We start from the raw sequence: 17,120 nt of genomic DNA on the forward strand, positions 1-17,120 counted from the left end.
CGATCCTTTACCAAGCGTGGACCCGATTCTGAATGGGCGAAACGCGATATAAGAGTCGCCGTTGAAAGATCGACCCTTTCCGAGCCATTAGTGGCCCGGAAAGGTGGTGCAGATGCCATTCGAGAGTGGTTCGCTCTTAGAATTTGAACGCTTTCCTAATATCGCTGGACTCGGAATCGCCGGGACACCCTCTTTCTTCCTCTCGAGGGAAACCACCCTTCGCCAAATCGATTTTCCTTTTTAAACTCGTTTGCCGTTTGGCATTCGCGTCAGGTTCGTTGTGTATGCCATCGCTTAACCATTGGTAACTAAGCTATCCTGCGAGCAACGTTATCGTTAAGTCTTCGTAGAACTGTTGATGTTAATTAACATCTTTGCTGTGTAAACATCAATCCCCCCCCCCGCAATAAGAATACTCTTCATGAAGAAATAGCAGGTGTTTGTGATTTCGACGAGTATATTCGTCATCAAGGAAGGATACGAATTGGTTGTGCTGTGACGAGTATATTCGTCAGTAAGAAATGAATGAAATTGTCAAGAGAATTCAAGATTTGATTTTATTGATTGAAACATTAGGAACAAATGTAATTTTCGAAGTGGACCCTCCGAAATCATAATATTCAGGTGTTCCGTTCTCGCCATTTTTAGAGGCACTTTTAAGTCGCCATTCAAGAATGAGGTTCGCGGAATGTCTAGAAACGAAGGGGCGCTAAACGTTAACCGTTTCTATCCGTGCCTATTACGCTAAATACCGAAAGCCATAGGAGATCGTGGTTCCTCCTATACCGGCGCAAATAACCGTCGAGATGGGCCATTCGCGATAGCGTACGGAACACACGGAATCGCACTGTTACGCGCGAGATTAAAATTTGAATTGTTACATGCACAAATTTTCACGTGGCAGTTTTCCAGATTGCCGAAACGAACGTGACGTTTATGTTCGCTTGAAAGACTAATTTCGATGGTCTTAATTTTCATTCAATTAGAAATAGTTCACGACCATACTTGATCCATCTTTGCTCTTTAGATTAACAGTATTTCATTTATGATCTCTCATATTTTAAATAAATACACTATTTATTGTCTTTACAAACTGACTATGATTGAAGCATCTCACTGTACCACATTCTATCGTGTTAACTATCTCTACAACAAAGTTCCTAATAATTAGACTGCGGAGTTTATGCATTCATGACTACAATGGGCACGTACAGCAGTGGACATGTTACAAATATTTAAGGGCATCAATTGGGTATTAGCTTCAGCTTAACATAATAATTAAAAGAAGAATACAATTTTTATTTAGCTCCAGTGTCCTTCAATCAATGCGAACATTTTTAATTTTGCATGAAGATCCGCAGTCTACTAATAATTAACTCTATGTTAATCCGAGGAAAGAAATCAGGCATTTTATAACGCCTAGAAACAGAAAGAAATGATACAATACACAGTGCTCAGAAACAGAAAGAAATCAAACATCTTACAAAATCTTACAAACAGGAGGAAATCATACAATCTACGATGTGGAAACAGAAAAAAATTAGACGATTCATTTTATTTAAAAGACAGTACTACCTAACGATCTCAACTCTATTAATATTTCTATCGGACGTAAGTAAAGGCCACGGTCTCAGCATGAATCGGCGCTTTCCACTTCCGTATACCACTAACGATAAAACACACCTGTTTACTGTGTCACACGAGCGAAAAAAACCGTATGATTAAAAGCACGGGTATAATCGATCTCATTACAATAAAACAAATCTAAACCAACACGAAATAAAACAGTTGATCATTCTGTACGAGCTGGACAACATAATTAGACAAAGCAAGGGGGAATCGATCTCGAGGCAATTACTGGACGACCTCGTAACCTCGTCGATGATCGTCTCGATGATGCTCTTGGTGTCCGTGTCGTTTTCCACGGCTTCAGGTATAGTTAGAGCGTCTCTCAGCTCGGAGCTGACGGTGCACTCGCTCTGTCCTGGTTCGTACGTGTAGCCGAACTTGCAGACGCACTTGTAGCTGCCGGGCATGTTGATACACGTCTCTCCATTCGCCAAGGAACAATCATGGGTGCCACGAGTGCATTCATTCACATCCACGCAGATCCCATATTTGGACGACCACTCGTATCCTTTCTCTCGACAGTCGCAGCTGATGTTTATCTGGTTCGCCACCAGACTGAACAGGTCCTGGTTGTCTTGGCGGTTCAGGGTGCACTCTTTGCTGGCTGTGAACAAGAAAAATTTTATGAATAGCCATTCTCTATTTTATGAATATTTATTTATTGATGTGCACCGTGTTCTGCAAACTCTGTCCACTTGAAATATCTGGAAAATTACTATTTCATCTGCCGGTAGTTGACTGCCGATATATTTATGCAAAAGAAAAATGTTCTGCATCGATTGTGGAAAGCAAAAAATAAAAATTGATTTCATCCCTTGACTTTATTATATTAACCCTTGTGTATTCAAACGGGTACCCATTTACTGTATTTCTTTCAATAATTTGTTAATTTTCCTCTAAGAAATATTACAAAATTTCTCTGAACGTCCATTCTTTACTTGCTAATATATTAATTTATGAAAAACATGTTAAATACAGAAAGGTTTTAAATAATCTATACATTTTGGTTGACCACACATAAAGGTTAAAAAGGACATTACAGTATTCTCGAATTTTTCTAACCCTTTTACTGTTTTATATTTCACCCAGCCAAGTTCTTCATAGATTCATAAAAATCCGCAGTCTAGTCGTTAATATATTCATTCGACGTCTACGATGAAGTTCGACAAGAATTTAATTTGTCAAAGAAACTAGACTTTTTGAACGTGGTAGAAGATGTGTTAAAATGTCCTGGCATTGATTCAGAATAACAATGTCACCCAGAATCCTCTAGCATTGATTCCGAATAACGATGTTAGCGAAAATCTAGCGCCGATTCAGAGTAACAATTTCCCTAAAATCCAGCATTGAATCTTCTCACTGCGAACGCAATATAGTCTATTAGATTGTTCGGTAGGCGTCGACGGAATCGTGAGAAACGTCGGAACAAGCAAAGAAATTTGCAACCGCGGAGAGGAGCTGGTAGACGTTAAGGGGCGCGGCGGGTCGTTAAGCGGAGCGCATAATTGATAAATATCGCGGCGAGGAATAGCAGACGCCGCGATAACAGCGTGTTTCATGGCCGATGAAACGCAATATTCCGGAACGAAATTAGCCGAGGTGTTTGGCTCGGAAAACGGAAGCAATCCTCTTAGGACGGGAGATGGAGAGAGACGGAGAAGCGGTATAGTTGATTTCTACGCACATGCTGTGTTCCCATCGTGGCAGGGGTTTCGCGGCGACTGATAGCAGTCGGACATGTATCTGATCTGTCTCATGGGACAGCAGTGATCGGGACAGAAACTATAAAGCGCGCAGGCATACGGTTTGGTGTCGTCGGCCCGCGGATCACCGTTCCCGCCGTCGACCTCACAGTTCGCATGATTGTCGCAGGCCTCGCCGAAAATGCTCAGCTCCGGCACGCCTAACATCGTGTACCAGCACATGTAGTAGCTCGCTGTCGTCCGCCACTGGAAACGCTCTGAAACAGCCATCGGAACCAATTTCTTAAACCCTTCACTTATTTCTTCTTCTTTTTTCAAGTTCACGCGAAATTTTTATAGAGCTACACTCGTCTAATTGCATTCTGAAGAGATTGGTTACTGCACCTAGCTTTGTATGACAACGAAGGGAAGAACGAAGAAGGTTTAATGCTTCTTCTTCTCTTTCTCAAGGCTACAAGAAATTTTTACATTCAGAGCCTGTCTAATTGCATTCTGAAGGGATACTCTGCTTAGCTTTGTATGACAACGAAGAGAAGAATGAAGGGAAGGTGTAATTCTTCTTCTCTTCTTCAAGGTCACGCGAGATTTTTGTATTTGGAGCCTGTCTAATTGCATTCTGAAGGGATACTCTGCTTAGCTTTGTATGACAACGAAGAGAAGAACGAAGGGAAGGTGTAATATTCTTCTTCTCTTCTTCAAGGTCACATGAGATTTTTGTATTTGGAGCCTGTCTAATTGCATTCTTCGAATGTCTAATGTAAGATGTCTAACGTCTAATGCTTCTTCGTCTGTTCTTCAGGTTCGCAAATTGGATCTTTCAACGAATGAAAGAGTGTCCAAAGAACATGCAAAGAATGTGTAAGAATGTCTCGAAGGTGGAGACCAGAGGGGAGAGATCGGAAAGCTGTGAAAGCGGGCGTTGTTAGGATATTGATCGTTAACTCGGTGGTCCTTGATTAAAGAATCTCGGAGGGGGATACGGGCACTTGCCTATTGGACCTTGAAAGGGAACCGCGGTTAGTCTGTCACGCTTCTGAGCGGCTTGACAGTCCTTTTGAGCGGCCAGGACCTGCTTACTATTGTGCACGAGGTTCCAATTCTGCTCTTTCAAGATCGTGACGGTGTCATCCTCTCGCCTCAGGCCTGCGAGCTTAACGTTCCTTTCGAGATACTTCAGACACTCGACGAAACTCGCCTCGCAGTATCTGTAATCGATCATTTAGGTTTGCGACGCGAGGGTGTCATTATTTTTCAATTACGATCCGTCCGAAAAGAGCACTCTCTCGACTTCAGTTTAAGCTCGCTGATCAAAGAAAAATCTTCTCGAGAAGATATTGAAAAATCGAGATCGTTTTTAGGTTTTAATTGCAATCCACTTATCATAACGAGCGTTTTTTTAGTTACAATTTGCGCTCTGCGAAAGGAAAAATCCTCTCAGAATTTATGTAGTATTTTTCCGCGAGGCAATCGCTATTTTTTAATTTTCCACACGAGATCGTAATTAACTATAGTGTTCGGTTTCAGCTGAAATAAAAAGTCAACTTGTTTCAATCTCTTTAATGTTTATTGTCGGTTCTCGATGCAATCGATCGCAATTTTTAGGTCCGTGGTATGAGATTATTTTTATTCTCAAATTGCTGTAAATATTAGCTTTAGTTTGCGCTCCCGAAAATTAAAACGACTCCTCTGGAAGCCATCGAAAAATTAAATTTAGCTACCGTTCCCCGTTTGTGTTCTATTTACTCGGGGCAATTGATTGCGATTTTTAGATTTTAAGCGTTGTGCCATAGATATTTTTAAATCGCAATGAATCTAGCATGAAGTGCACTCTTCCAACTTCAATTTTCGATCCCGAAAACTTGGAGGCACGACTCGGCAAGTTTATAAGACCTCGTCGAGAAGTTAATTTGGTGAAACTGTTCGAACCTTACTTTTCGCGGCCAATCGACCGAGATTTTCAAATTTCCGGCATGAGATCGTGTTTATTCTCAAATTACCATCGCTCTATCGCACAGTGCTTTCTTCCCGCTTTTATGTCCGATCACTAAATAATCTTTACGAGAAACTGCACAAAAATTAATTTCAAGGAACTTCTTCCTTTTAATTCCTGTTTCTCGAAATTTTTAGATTTTCAGTGAGAAATCCTAGTTAGTTTAAAAGGGCAATCAATCTATCGTGAAGAGCGTTCTTTTAGCTCCAATGTGCGCTTTCAAAAGTTAAAAGATGTCCACAGAAAGCTACAGAAAAATCAATTTCATGGTTCCTACTTCTTAATTCTTGTAATTCTTGAAATAGTTGACTGAAATTTTTATATTTCTTTAATGAGATCGCAGTTATTTTAAAATTACAATGTATTCGATTTGAGTTCTTGAAAAATTGAAAACTCTTCACGGGAAGGGATCAGAAAATTAATCTTTTAAAACCTCTCGATGCATGCTTCGCGATCTCGATTTTCAAATTTTAGAGTCGCGCGCTATTGGGCCGAACATCCGTCACAGGGAATACAGCCCGACTGCCTCTAGAAGAAGATATAACCGTCCCGTGCCCGATCGAGGTTTCAATCCAATTTTAAGTGAAAAATGTTAGACACACAGAAGGCTGTTCTTATTTTACCCGTAGTCGGTCGTAATAATTCATGTCTTTCGGAATATATTGATGATCGATCAAATCGGGCAGGGGCTCAATTTACACTGTTGAATTATGAAACGTAACCTTATCACGTCCGAAAGCGCGCGGACACGCTTGAAAACATAATGAAACACGACAACAAAATTACACGAATCGTGTCGTTTCTCGAACAACGAGGATCAATTCTCATTAGTGCAAATACCTACTCGGTTAATTGTTTATTCATTACTAGACTGCGGATTTTATGCATTCGTGGTGAAAATGGATACGAACAATTTTAAAATTAGAAATATTTGAAGACATCGGTGTATTAGATAATTAAAATAAGAAACAAAATTTTATTTGTCTCTCGGAGACAATTTTTATTTTACATGAAGATCCGCAGTCTATTTCCGCCAAATAAAATATTCTTTCTATTCCTAATCTAATTTTGCACACCTCTGTTTTGCACAAACTGGTCGACATATTTCACTAACATTACGTCTTCGTCAAGAAAGATACAGAAATAATTAAAAGCTGTTGAAGGTGTTTCGAAATAGTAACAACTCTGGCAGAAAGAAGTTTGATCGATTAACAACGAAATTCTTCACATTAGATGATCTACCTATTATACTTCGATAATCGGTACTCCGGCCGTCTTTTAAACAAATGGCACGACCGTACAACGATATCCACTTGGAATTAGTCGTTGTTCGTCGTTGACTCGGCTGGGTCCGGGGTAGAAGTTAAAATAAACAAGGTTCCGCACAAAAGGAACTAATTAAAGAGGAACCGGGAGCCGTTGAATGGGTAACAAGTCCCGCTTTTTCATGGTAATAAAGGCCGCCGTTATTGTCGGGACGTTGACGAAACCCGGCGAATTCTGAAGCACAACGAGCGACGGTGCACGTTGCAGGGTGCATAGCGCAGAGTGCATACTGCATAGGTTCCGGCTCGGTTATGGAATAATCGAGCGCCCGGTCGACAAAGCGTTCAGGAATCGAGGGATCGGGGATCGATCTCGGACGGAAAGCAATACCTGCGCACTTCCCAATGCAACGATCTTAAAGGCCGCCTCGGGAACTCCTCGTAAAGTCTACTCGGCGAGTCCTCGAGCTTCCTGTAATAACGCCGATCGAAGTCCTGGAATTTGTGCGCCCGGATGTAGTACGCAATGTCCCGGATAACCCTGTTCGCGTCCCAGTTCGCGTCCCAGTCGTCCCCTGTGTCGTCCACGTCCGGCACGATCGTTATTTTTACGTTGGGATCCATAACCTGTTCCGTCATGGGCACCGTCACGTCCAGATCCTCCTCCAGCCAGTCCGTCTCCTCTTTTGCTAACTTCGTCGTGCTACCGGCCACCTGAGATTCCTCGTCCTCCGTCGAGCAACACCATTGCACCACCCACAGGTGAAACATTGCGAAGAATATTGCACGGTACGCCATTGAAAGTTCTTTGCGTCGATTCGACATTGTTTGTCGCGGACGAAAAACATTCTGTTCAGCATGCAATGAAAATATAGATATAAATTTTCTTTTTCTTCTGGAATATTGCAGACATTTGAAGGCAATAAGCTTCAGAACTTGCAAGTTTCATATCCAAACAAGAAGTTACACAATTTCGAGCGACACGTGTCGCATTTCTCGCAGGGCGCACCGGTCCAGAGCCTCGTGTCGTCACGTTGAAGAAAACAATAACGAGAAGTGGTTGGCAAGCGCATCGCAGACAGGGTGATTTGTAAGAGACGGGAGATGATCTCGATTCCCGAAACGGATCGAAAATATCGAAGTCCCGGGGTCTAGATCGACAGCCTCGGAGTCCATCTGACCGAGTCTCGTTCGACATCGCAAGGGCGGTCGAATCGGGTCGGATCGAGTCGGTTCTTGTGGACGTATTTCGTTCTTTTCTCAGATTGCCGAGCAAATGTTGACCCAGTTTCGGCTCCGGATTGGACGTTACTCGCTCTTCCGAAACTGCTGACTGGAATACGCGATGAGCGAGAAGTTGGGACGGTTGTTACGCGCCGCGCCACGTCACGTCTTTCTCCCGCGGGGACCGTGCATCGACCACTCTCGAATATCCAGGGAACACAATTCGTGAATTCCTCGAATCCCGAATGCTTCGTCCGGAGAGCTCATTTTTTTATTGTCTTCGATAAGAAGGGTTGTGGGAACGCAGCTAGAGCGAGCAGCAGAGACCTGTTGGCGGTGTGCTTCCTTTCTCCGGTCTGCCGACACGGCTCCGACGTTCTGGGCCAACGATGACCATAATTTCGTTTCGGAACAACCCGACGTTGACGGCACCTGCTCGGTCGAACGGGAATTTTCCACTCGGACACGGAGAATTGTCGGCAATATTAGGTTGTTGCATGTGAAATGTCCCATTTTAGAATGTAAATGTTTGATCGAAACGAAACGTTTCGATCAAGAAATACTATTACAATTTGCAGATTCGTTATACTTCATTTTATGGTCGAAAGCTTATCTTCAAGGTCTTATCCAATTTTACTTTTGGATAATGTTTATTTCAATGTCAATCAATGCAATTGTCGAGTCTTTTTATGCGAGTGGAAAAATAAATTATTAAAGATAACGTGATGTTCGGTCAAAATGATTCGAATAATTAAATGAAGAACGTGAACTACCAAAAAATTTAATTTCTACTTCAATACAATCAATGATGTTTACTTCGATCCAGAAATTAATTTAGAAGAAGATTCAGCTTGTTTAACGTTACTGTTAAAAATCGGACATTTCATGTCGGACTTGTACTGTAATATGTAAGTAAATAAATTAATTGAATAAATCCCTCATTTGCTAAATTTGAGATCGTATATCGGAGTTATTAACAGCTCGATCCGCATGAGGGCTGCACAAGTGAATTCTCATCAAACTGGTATATGCAGCACCGAAAGGTTTAATTGGTAATTTCGAATAAAATTGAAACACGACTCGCAACCGATGCGAAAGGAAGCTAGCTCTCCGTTACGTAGAAATCACTCTAATGGGACGCAGTGAAACCGTATCGAGAATTCAATACTGTCGGTCCAGCACGTGCGCCACAGGACAATAAACTAAAACGCGAAAAACGGTTTGTAGCGCCGACACAACCGTCCTTGATTTTTACACAATTCCCATCAGAGGGAAATACGACCATAAAAATTTCTTAATTTTATTGAGTCCATTATTCGAAGATTATTTAAAAGAAATAGAATATTCGTGGAATAATTGAAGGGGTAGATGGATAAAGGTGTCAATTTTTTATCTGTAAAAGAGTTTTTAGCAGAATATGTTGTCCTTTTATGATGAATGAAGATAATTATTATCTTTTTTTGTATTAGAGATTAGCCATAAAATATTTGTAATTGATTTGTGTTATTATCTTCATTCATCAAAAAAGGACAACATACCTCTCTAAAAACTCTTTTACAGAAAACAAACAATTTGTTACTTGACACGTTTATCCATCCACCCCTTCAATTATACTTTGGAATAGAAGCCGAATTGAAGGAATAATCCTTCAGGCTTAATTTTTTAAACGAAGAATTTGTGCAACACAAGTTTTGGAATTTATAATCACATCCATTAATTTAATAAAAATTTAATCAGCAGTGAAATAATGAAAGAATTATGAAAAGAATTACTATGTTGTTCCTGTATCTTGGAATTAATAGAAACAATTTTTATTTTACATAAAAGCCCGCAGATTAGGAAAAATTGAACAAAAATGTTTTCCTCTATAATAAACGAAGGTCAGGCTCCAAGACAGACTCAATCAACTCCAACACTTAATACATTATTTGTACAACAAAGAAACGTTTAGTTAAGAAACAAATGCTTCCGTCACCCCGACTTCCTTAAAACAATGCACGAAACCAATAATTTGCATAAAGACCCCATTTCTGGCACAAGACCCGACTTCCCCTGGCTGCATCATGGGAATCAAGCCTCCCTTTTGTCTCGGAGCTCTCGAAATCACGCCGAGCGTTCAGATATAATCAAATGAACCCATTGCTTGCTCGAGCAGCCCGAAAGTTATTCGTCCGTCCGCAAAAAGAATAAAATCGATCGTTAGGGAGCATTATCGAGAATCGAAGGGGCCGACACGGTTCTATCCGAGTGTTTCACGGAAATAAGAATGGGGTTCAAGGAGGAGGAAAGCATAACCGGCCGCGTCGCGTCGGTATAAATAGCGAAATCCATTTGACGATTGGAAGCTTTCGCGGCACACCTTTGATCCACTTCGGCTCGCGCGAACGATCAACCATAATGGAGAGTGCAGCATTTTCGCGCGACTAAGAAAATTCATGCAGGTGTTGCTGGAAAAACAGAACTCCATTCGAACAACGTTCTATTCAAGCGGACCCTTGCCACTGTGCCAGCTTCTTCTCGAGATTCCCCTGAAGATCCTGGATGAAATGGACGAGGCTGGGGACTGAGCTGGTTCTTTCGCGAAATTTCGAGATTAATCGGATGTAACGATCCGGAAGAATGCTGGACGGTTCGAGAGAAGACAGAGGGAGAGAGGAAATACATGTTTGGTCAAAAGTATGGGCGCGTGGACATTTTTTTTTAATTGTTGTGTTAGCTAGTATCAGCTGAAGAAATTGTATCAGTTGCACCAGTGAAAAGGTTAGACAATTTTTCGGAGATTAGTTTTTTAGAACCATACAATAATATCTTAATATTCAAACTGCAAACGATATAAAATAAATAGATTTTCTAACGTAAGTAGGTTAACACTTACATACATCGACACGCAAGTCGTTGTAAGAGTGGCACTCTTTCATCATTCAATTTGTCAACAAAGATTCTGTTTTAAATCGTTGATAAACTATGTCGCTGCTTGTTAGGCTGGTCGGACAGTGGAGATAGTTCGGTAATATTAATTTAGAAAAATGACAACTACTTTTGAGCGGCAGTGTACACAAAGCGGGGCACATAGCCCCCGGCAACAATGGCGAAATCCATTTGGGAGATGACGCGCGTGTACCTACGGCCGAGCAGGCACGAGCTATCGAGAGCCTTTGTACGTTTTTATACTTTATACTGTTCGAGTCGAGACGGGATACACTATCGCTGCGAAACGTTCATTTCATGCCGGCGACGTTTACTTGCTCCTCAACCGGAAGTCGCCTCGTTACCTTCGCTTACCTGTAAGGTTGTTACTAGCTGTAGCTTCAGTCTACGGATCACTGTTCACGGAGTTCAAACCTTCTCGCTGTTCAGTGACTTAAATTGTATTATTGTATTAACAAGTTTGGGTAAACTTTACTTTACCGGACTCAAAATTAGCGCCTTTCTCGTACGAATTATGATGTATTTGGTATGTAATCCAGTAGATTTGTACCCAGCGCGGATGCAGACTAAGTTTCGATCCTCTAGGATCAATAGTTGAGGGGCTATGGCCGCTTAAAGTTAAGCAATCTGCAGTGTTTTTGACAGGCAAGGACGCCGCCATATTGGTTTGTAGTGACGAGCGCGAGCCGCTTACCTTGCCGCTCTTCCGCCTCCCGTACCCGACCTAATCCTAACCAACTCGGTAAACGGCGTGCGACCGTCACTACAAACCAATATGGCGGCGCCCTTACCTGTCAGAAAACTGAAATATGCCTAACTTTAAGCGACTATAACTCTTCAACTATTGATCCTAGAGGATCGAAACTTCGTCTGCATCCGCGCTGGATACAAATCTACTGGATTACATACCTAATACATCATAATTCGTACGAGAAAGCCACTAATTTTGAATCCGGCAAAGTAAAGAGTAGCCACAAGTTTTTCTGTCTATTAAATTGTGAGAAAGAATTTTTTTTAAGTTGCATCAACCTCACAGGAGTTATTAACAACTACAGATTCATACATGTGTTGTTATTTCCTAGATTTGGTTAATGAAAAGGAAATTTTTCTAATAGAGACAATTTAACGAAAAGTTAATAAAACGAGGGTTGCGAAACAGAAGAAGGTTGAAAAATCGCGCTCGAAAATAACAATTAAAAAATCCGGTCGATACGTCCATTCGAGAGTGTCAAATCGAACACGAGACTGGAAAAATTGTAAGGTTCGCGGAGCGTGTGGGTGAAAGCACTCGAGCTTTCGAATCTCAAAAACCGTGGCATCTCTTTCCGAAAATTTTCCACCGGGGACCGGGAGCGCAAAGCGGTTTCCGGTTTCCCTGGCAAATTGCGCGTGCTACGCTGTCCATGCGAGAACTCTACATATAGCGCCGGTTTCGAATCGGGGAAAAATGAACAGGGTCGCGAAAGAAGGGTCAGTCGATACACTATGGACTATGGGATCGGCACACCGGGCAAACAAAGCAGATGCTCGTCATATTGGAATCTCGGAATTGTTCGCCGCGGTATGCCGTAGATATTAATTGGAGTTGGAATTAATTCCCGTACACCAGCGCCAGCCTTCCCATTACGAATCACCTGAAAACTTGATTAGTATTCCCCGGGAGAGCTGCGCCAACACGCTGACGGTGAATTTCTGCGAATAGTTGGAAATCGCGGCGGATAGAACGGACTTGGTCGTCGTCGTCTGCGAGAACCGAGACCGGTGCAACCGAGATATTCCGATTCTCCAACTTCCATTTGTTATGCGCCGGCCAAATGAAACGAACGTTTCCCCCAGCTTATTCTGTACTGTCTTTGGTCCGATGGTCATCGTTCTTCTCTTCCGTCTACAAACGCGTTGCCTGTTCCTGCTCTCTGCGGTTCAAACTTCTCTGTGCTTCTTGTTATGGTGGATGACAGCTGTCGAAATATATGTATATTGAATGGGTCTTCTATACGTCGCTCCTCCTTTACGATTTTTATTTGCCTAAAAAAATTATTTTCTCCTTTTTAGTGCATTTTAATATAAACGTGGTTTTTAAAAAGTGTTTTTAATATACTTTTTTATTTTCTACTTTTTAGTCTTTTTTAAATGGAACGCAAGATATAGTAACACTGGTATGAAATAGTAAGATATGTGGAACGCAAGATATGGAAATATGCGAGATAGCATGAGGGGATGACTCCGATAGACAACGTCTCTTGATGGAGTCCGAAATTGTCCGAAACTGAATGAACGGAACACCACACTGACTGACACACTGCGAAATGAGTCAGTGGAGTGGGGATGAGTCGGAGTGAGAACGCGTAGTGGAGTAGGGAGCGCTGGCGCACGGAGTGGGGATCGCTGAATGCGATGACGTACTACCGTGTCGCGCGACGAGGTGTGACTGTTAATATTAAAATTTTTTTCTCCTGAACGCACAGTTTTTTAAAATTTGTTTTTTAATATTGCATTGTCACCCAGTTCTGAGCTATGTTTAAAGTTTCAAGTCTCTAGCTCATCAGAAATAAGTGGTTTAAAATTCGATTACAAGTTTTACGCATACAACAACAACAACAACAACATCGACAATTATTTTGACAATCTAAATCACTAAATGAAATATTTATATTTCATGAATCTGAATCATAAAATAAAATATTTCCATTTCAACAACTGAAACACCGAATAAACTGTTTTATTTTAATAATAATCTGGCATAAAATAAGATACTTTAAGTAAAGGAGTTTTAAATGGAAAATTGTAAGAATCGTGGCTAAAGATCGCATGAAATTTCAGAAAAGAACCGCAAGATTTTACTCTGTTTGTTCACTGAAGTTTTTACTTGAATCATGTTGACGCAGCACACACGAAACCGATCACGATTCTCGTTCGATATTCCAGGGTCGTCAAACAATTCGGCTGTAATGCGCGAGACGGTTCGGGACGATAAATACAGTCTAATCAGGAGGCGAATGTTATGCTAAATCGGAAACTGACAGGACCTTTCAACGCTCCGGAGACGGTGATTGAATCCTCGGGGAGCTGCTTTGCGAGCGGAGTTCTCTGAAGAGGCGATAACGATGCTCCGGGGGCCACGGAGCGAGTGCTACCCGTCGTAATTATTTGATTACACCAGAAATCGAAGCGTCAATAATTTCCATCTATTTGTCCGCTTTCTCTAATTAAGATCATTTCCACCGATCCCGCCAACTATGGCGGAACTTCCAACTTCCACCGAGGCTGAGGCAACGAGACCTGAAATAACTCTCGTTAGCTATTGTGCCGAACCATAAATGTCATGCCGATAAAGACGAAACCATTCAAGATTTATATGGTTCGAGAGACTCGATACTGATGAAGAACGTCACTTACATGTCCCACGTCGATTTTAATGAAATGTCTATGATAGAAAAAGTGGAGCTTCGTTAGCAGACTTGCCTTAATGAGATCGCACGAGTGGAATATTATAAAAATGTTAATGTCAAGGTTTGTCTGACGCTGAACGAGAAAATGTCGAGGTTGATACAGATTATAATAAAAAAAGAGCAGCGACGTGAGAGAGAGAGACAATTACAATTGTAAATTGAATTCTTTAAAATTCTGGAATGATGGACACCACGTAGAAAAATAGTTGGCGACGCGTAGAGAATCCGCTGAAAATAAAATTTCGTTGTTTCGATGTACTCGATGGGAATCGACCGCGGGATGTCCGAATTTTCCGAGCGGCGCGCGAGGGTTTGATATTTATAATCGATGGGATAGAGTAATTTTCTGGGAGTAATATCGTACGGGTCTCATCGACAGACCCGGTTCGGCTGACAGGGGGTCGAAAAGTTGACCCGATTCCATCGGGGGTTTTTTTTTAATGGAACGCGCAGGAGAATAACTCGAGTCGTGGGTGAAAAATTCGATTCATCATGGTGCTATCGAGCGAGGCTAACGATGTAGTTTCGGCCACTTGAAAATTAATACCGGCCGGTGTGACGGGTGTGTGGTACGCGACGCGGAAAGGTAATTATATCGTTAATCATCTCCGTCATCGGTGTAACTAACGGATCCGCGCGCGCCTCTTCGATTTTATCCCACGTCCGAAGCGAGCTTCGGTTCATCGACTCGACTCGACGCGACACGACTCGACGCGGACCGATGGAAAAATTGTTGAAAACGCGTCGTTAATTATCGGCATTCCGTATCGACGGTTCGACAATCGATGGGACGCCGCGATTAACATGCAAATCGACTGCTTCCTCTCTCTCTCTCTTTCGCTGGCTGCAGCCGGGCTCCCTCTATAGAATGCTCGAAGAATTACCGGTTGATAATTAACGGCGAAAATCTGTCGCGTCGGCGGTTACGTCTCGCACAATTTCGGTTTAATATCGGGAAACCAATCTCGTCCCTCTAATTAATACAATTTCCCGAGTAGTTTCTTCGCGCCAACTTATGTATGAATGCTGATCGCCTGGAACGATTTATCTGCGCATGAAATCGCAGAGCAGCACAGAAATCATTGCGGTAAGAGCTTTGCATCATGCAATATCTAATTATCACATTCTCATTTTTATATGCAGGCAAGAGTGGAATAAATTAGATCAACAGCGAGGTTGTGCATCTTGAGAAAGAAATGTTGGGTAAAATATGATGTATGTATACATATAAGCTAAGCCACTCAACTGTACAACCTAACCGCATAAACTACTTCTTGCATAAAAATGATTTCATCATTAGACTGCGGATTTGATGCATTCGTGGCAAAAATAAATGCATCTAGTGCAATACTCGATCACCAAGACATGTGTCCCCACTCTACCTTCACCTTCTATGACGCTATTCGCCACGCTTTACTGGTAGAACGCGGTACTGGCAGAAAGAGGGTCAATTTTTCCACTCAATTCGTGCTACCTCCCCTCATCTGACGACTCTGCTTATACAGGGTGTTTCAGCTGAAGGAGCCCATCTAAATATCTCCTTTATTTGGAATGGCACAAAAAATATTTATGGCATAATTTAAATGGCATCGAAAGAGAAATAACATAAAACAACAATTTTTTGTCTGGTTCAAATGTAATCCTAATATTATCCTACAATTGTATCACATTTTTTGGTACTCAAGGTCACCTGAAGGTAATGACTTAAGGATATTCAAATGTATTTTTCAACCGCTACAAAATGGAATAAAAAAAGTCAGTTTTCCCGATAAAGAATAAAGATGACCTTGAAAAAACTATGAAATAATAATATTCCTCCTTCGATACCATTTAAATTATGCCATAAATATTTTTTGTGCCATTCAAAATAATGGCGACATTTAGATGGCCTGCTTCAGCTGAGACACCCTCTATAATGACGACATTACAATAATTCACGAAAAGTGTTCCATTATTTCCGGTCAATTAAAGTGACTCAAAGAAGAAACACATTCTTTAACTTGTGTTCCTTACAATCGACCTTAATAATCTTTATTTCGTATCCACAGTCTAGTGGTCATTCTTTCTTTTATCGAGATATGAAGGTGACCTAGTGCTTTTGTTTTGTGACGTGTAATATTTGTAAACCAGTAGACTTGCAAGGGGAAAAAGGTCAACGTATAATTTTTCGCCGATTTCGTATCGATCTTCGGATCGATCGGGCCCGTTGCATTTTTTACGCTGGCAGCCTCTCTCCCAGACGGGAGCCGGGATTATGCATTGTGTACCGAAGCGGTTGCTCGCGCATAATACCTTCTCGGATATTCCCGTGTTCGACGAGCGAGAGCGTTTGCCTTGTCTTTCTTTTCCGACAAGACACCGCTCTCGAGGGTATCCGTTCGAGATTACACGTCAAACGGAATGTCTTGGCTTTCAATTAATTCAACGAGCAATTAGGCTGCACTCTCGACGAGGAGAGCGACTACTTTCCGTCGAAGACGACGGCGCCTTTCCTCGCAGAGCGTTCGCGGAACGAACGGCGATTTCTTAAGATCGTACGGGTACCTGAAACGGCGAACCCTCGAATCCGGCAAGCTAAGCAAAGCCCGTTGGAACATCATCGAGTCGAGGGATTCGCGAGTAGATGGTCCGGAACTCGGAACGGACAACGATTGCGACGACGAACAAGACGAAGAGCATCGTCGCGCATTCAATCGAGGATGCTTCGATGGAAATACAGAAGACGCCTCGCCGTGCTGGAGGACTGTTACGCTTTTGTTCGACGTGGAAACGGATACTCTGGCTGTAGCTTCTCGCGAACTGAATTAGTAAAGACCGCTTTGAAGCTCTCTCTCTCCCTTTTCTACGCGGAAGCTGCTCCGCGGATAAGTAACGCCGCGCCGAGCAGAGAAGAAAGCTGAACGCGGAGAACGGAAAGCGGCCAGGCAAAAAG

At 42.1% G+C, this 17,120-nt stretch overlaps 2 protein-coding genes across 3 annotated transcripts in view; one reads left to right on the forward strand and one right to left on the reverse strand.

Moving 5' to 3' along the window:
- Positions 1-17,120, forward strand: part of LOC143221692 (uncharacterized) — a 148,525-nt gene that overhangs the window by 9,346 nt on the left and 122,059 nt on the right. The gene's annotated exons all lie outside the window — the stretch shown is intronic.
- Positions 1,642-7,412, reverse strand: LOC143216336 (uncharacterized). The gene is made up of 4 exons (XM_076439291.1): positions 6,979-7,412; positions 4,323-4,537; positions 3,314-3,589; positions 1,642-2,233 (listed from the first exon to the last, which is right to left on the reverse strand). The coding sequence occupies exons 1-4, from the start codon at positions 7,410-7,412 to the stop codon at positions 1,749-1,751; spliced, it is 1,410 nt and encodes a 469-aa protein (XP_076295406.1). The 3' UTR covers positions 1,642-1,748.

Source organism: Lasioglossum baleicum, chromosome 2, assembly GCF_051020765.1.
Source record: "Lasioglossum baleicum chromosome 2, iyLasBale1, whole genome shotgun sequence".
In the NCBI taxonomy this organism is placed as follows: Eukaryota; Metazoa; Arthropoda; class Insecta; order Hymenoptera; family Halictidae; genus Lasioglossum; species Lasioglossum baleicum.

Coding starts and splice junctions, on each gene's coding strand:
- LOC143216336 (XM_076439291.1), bottom strand. CDS start 7,412: ATGTCGAATCGACGCAAAGAACTTTCAATGGCGTACCGTGCAATATTC. Junction 3,590..4,322: donor TCCCTTTCAAGGTCCAATAG/GCAAGTGCCCGT, acceptor TGGCTGTTTCAG/AGCGTTTCCAGTGGCGGACG. Junction 2,234..3,313: donor CCACGATGGGAACACAGCAT/GTGCGTAGAAAT, acceptor TCTTGTTCACAG/CCAGCAAAGAGTGCACCCTG.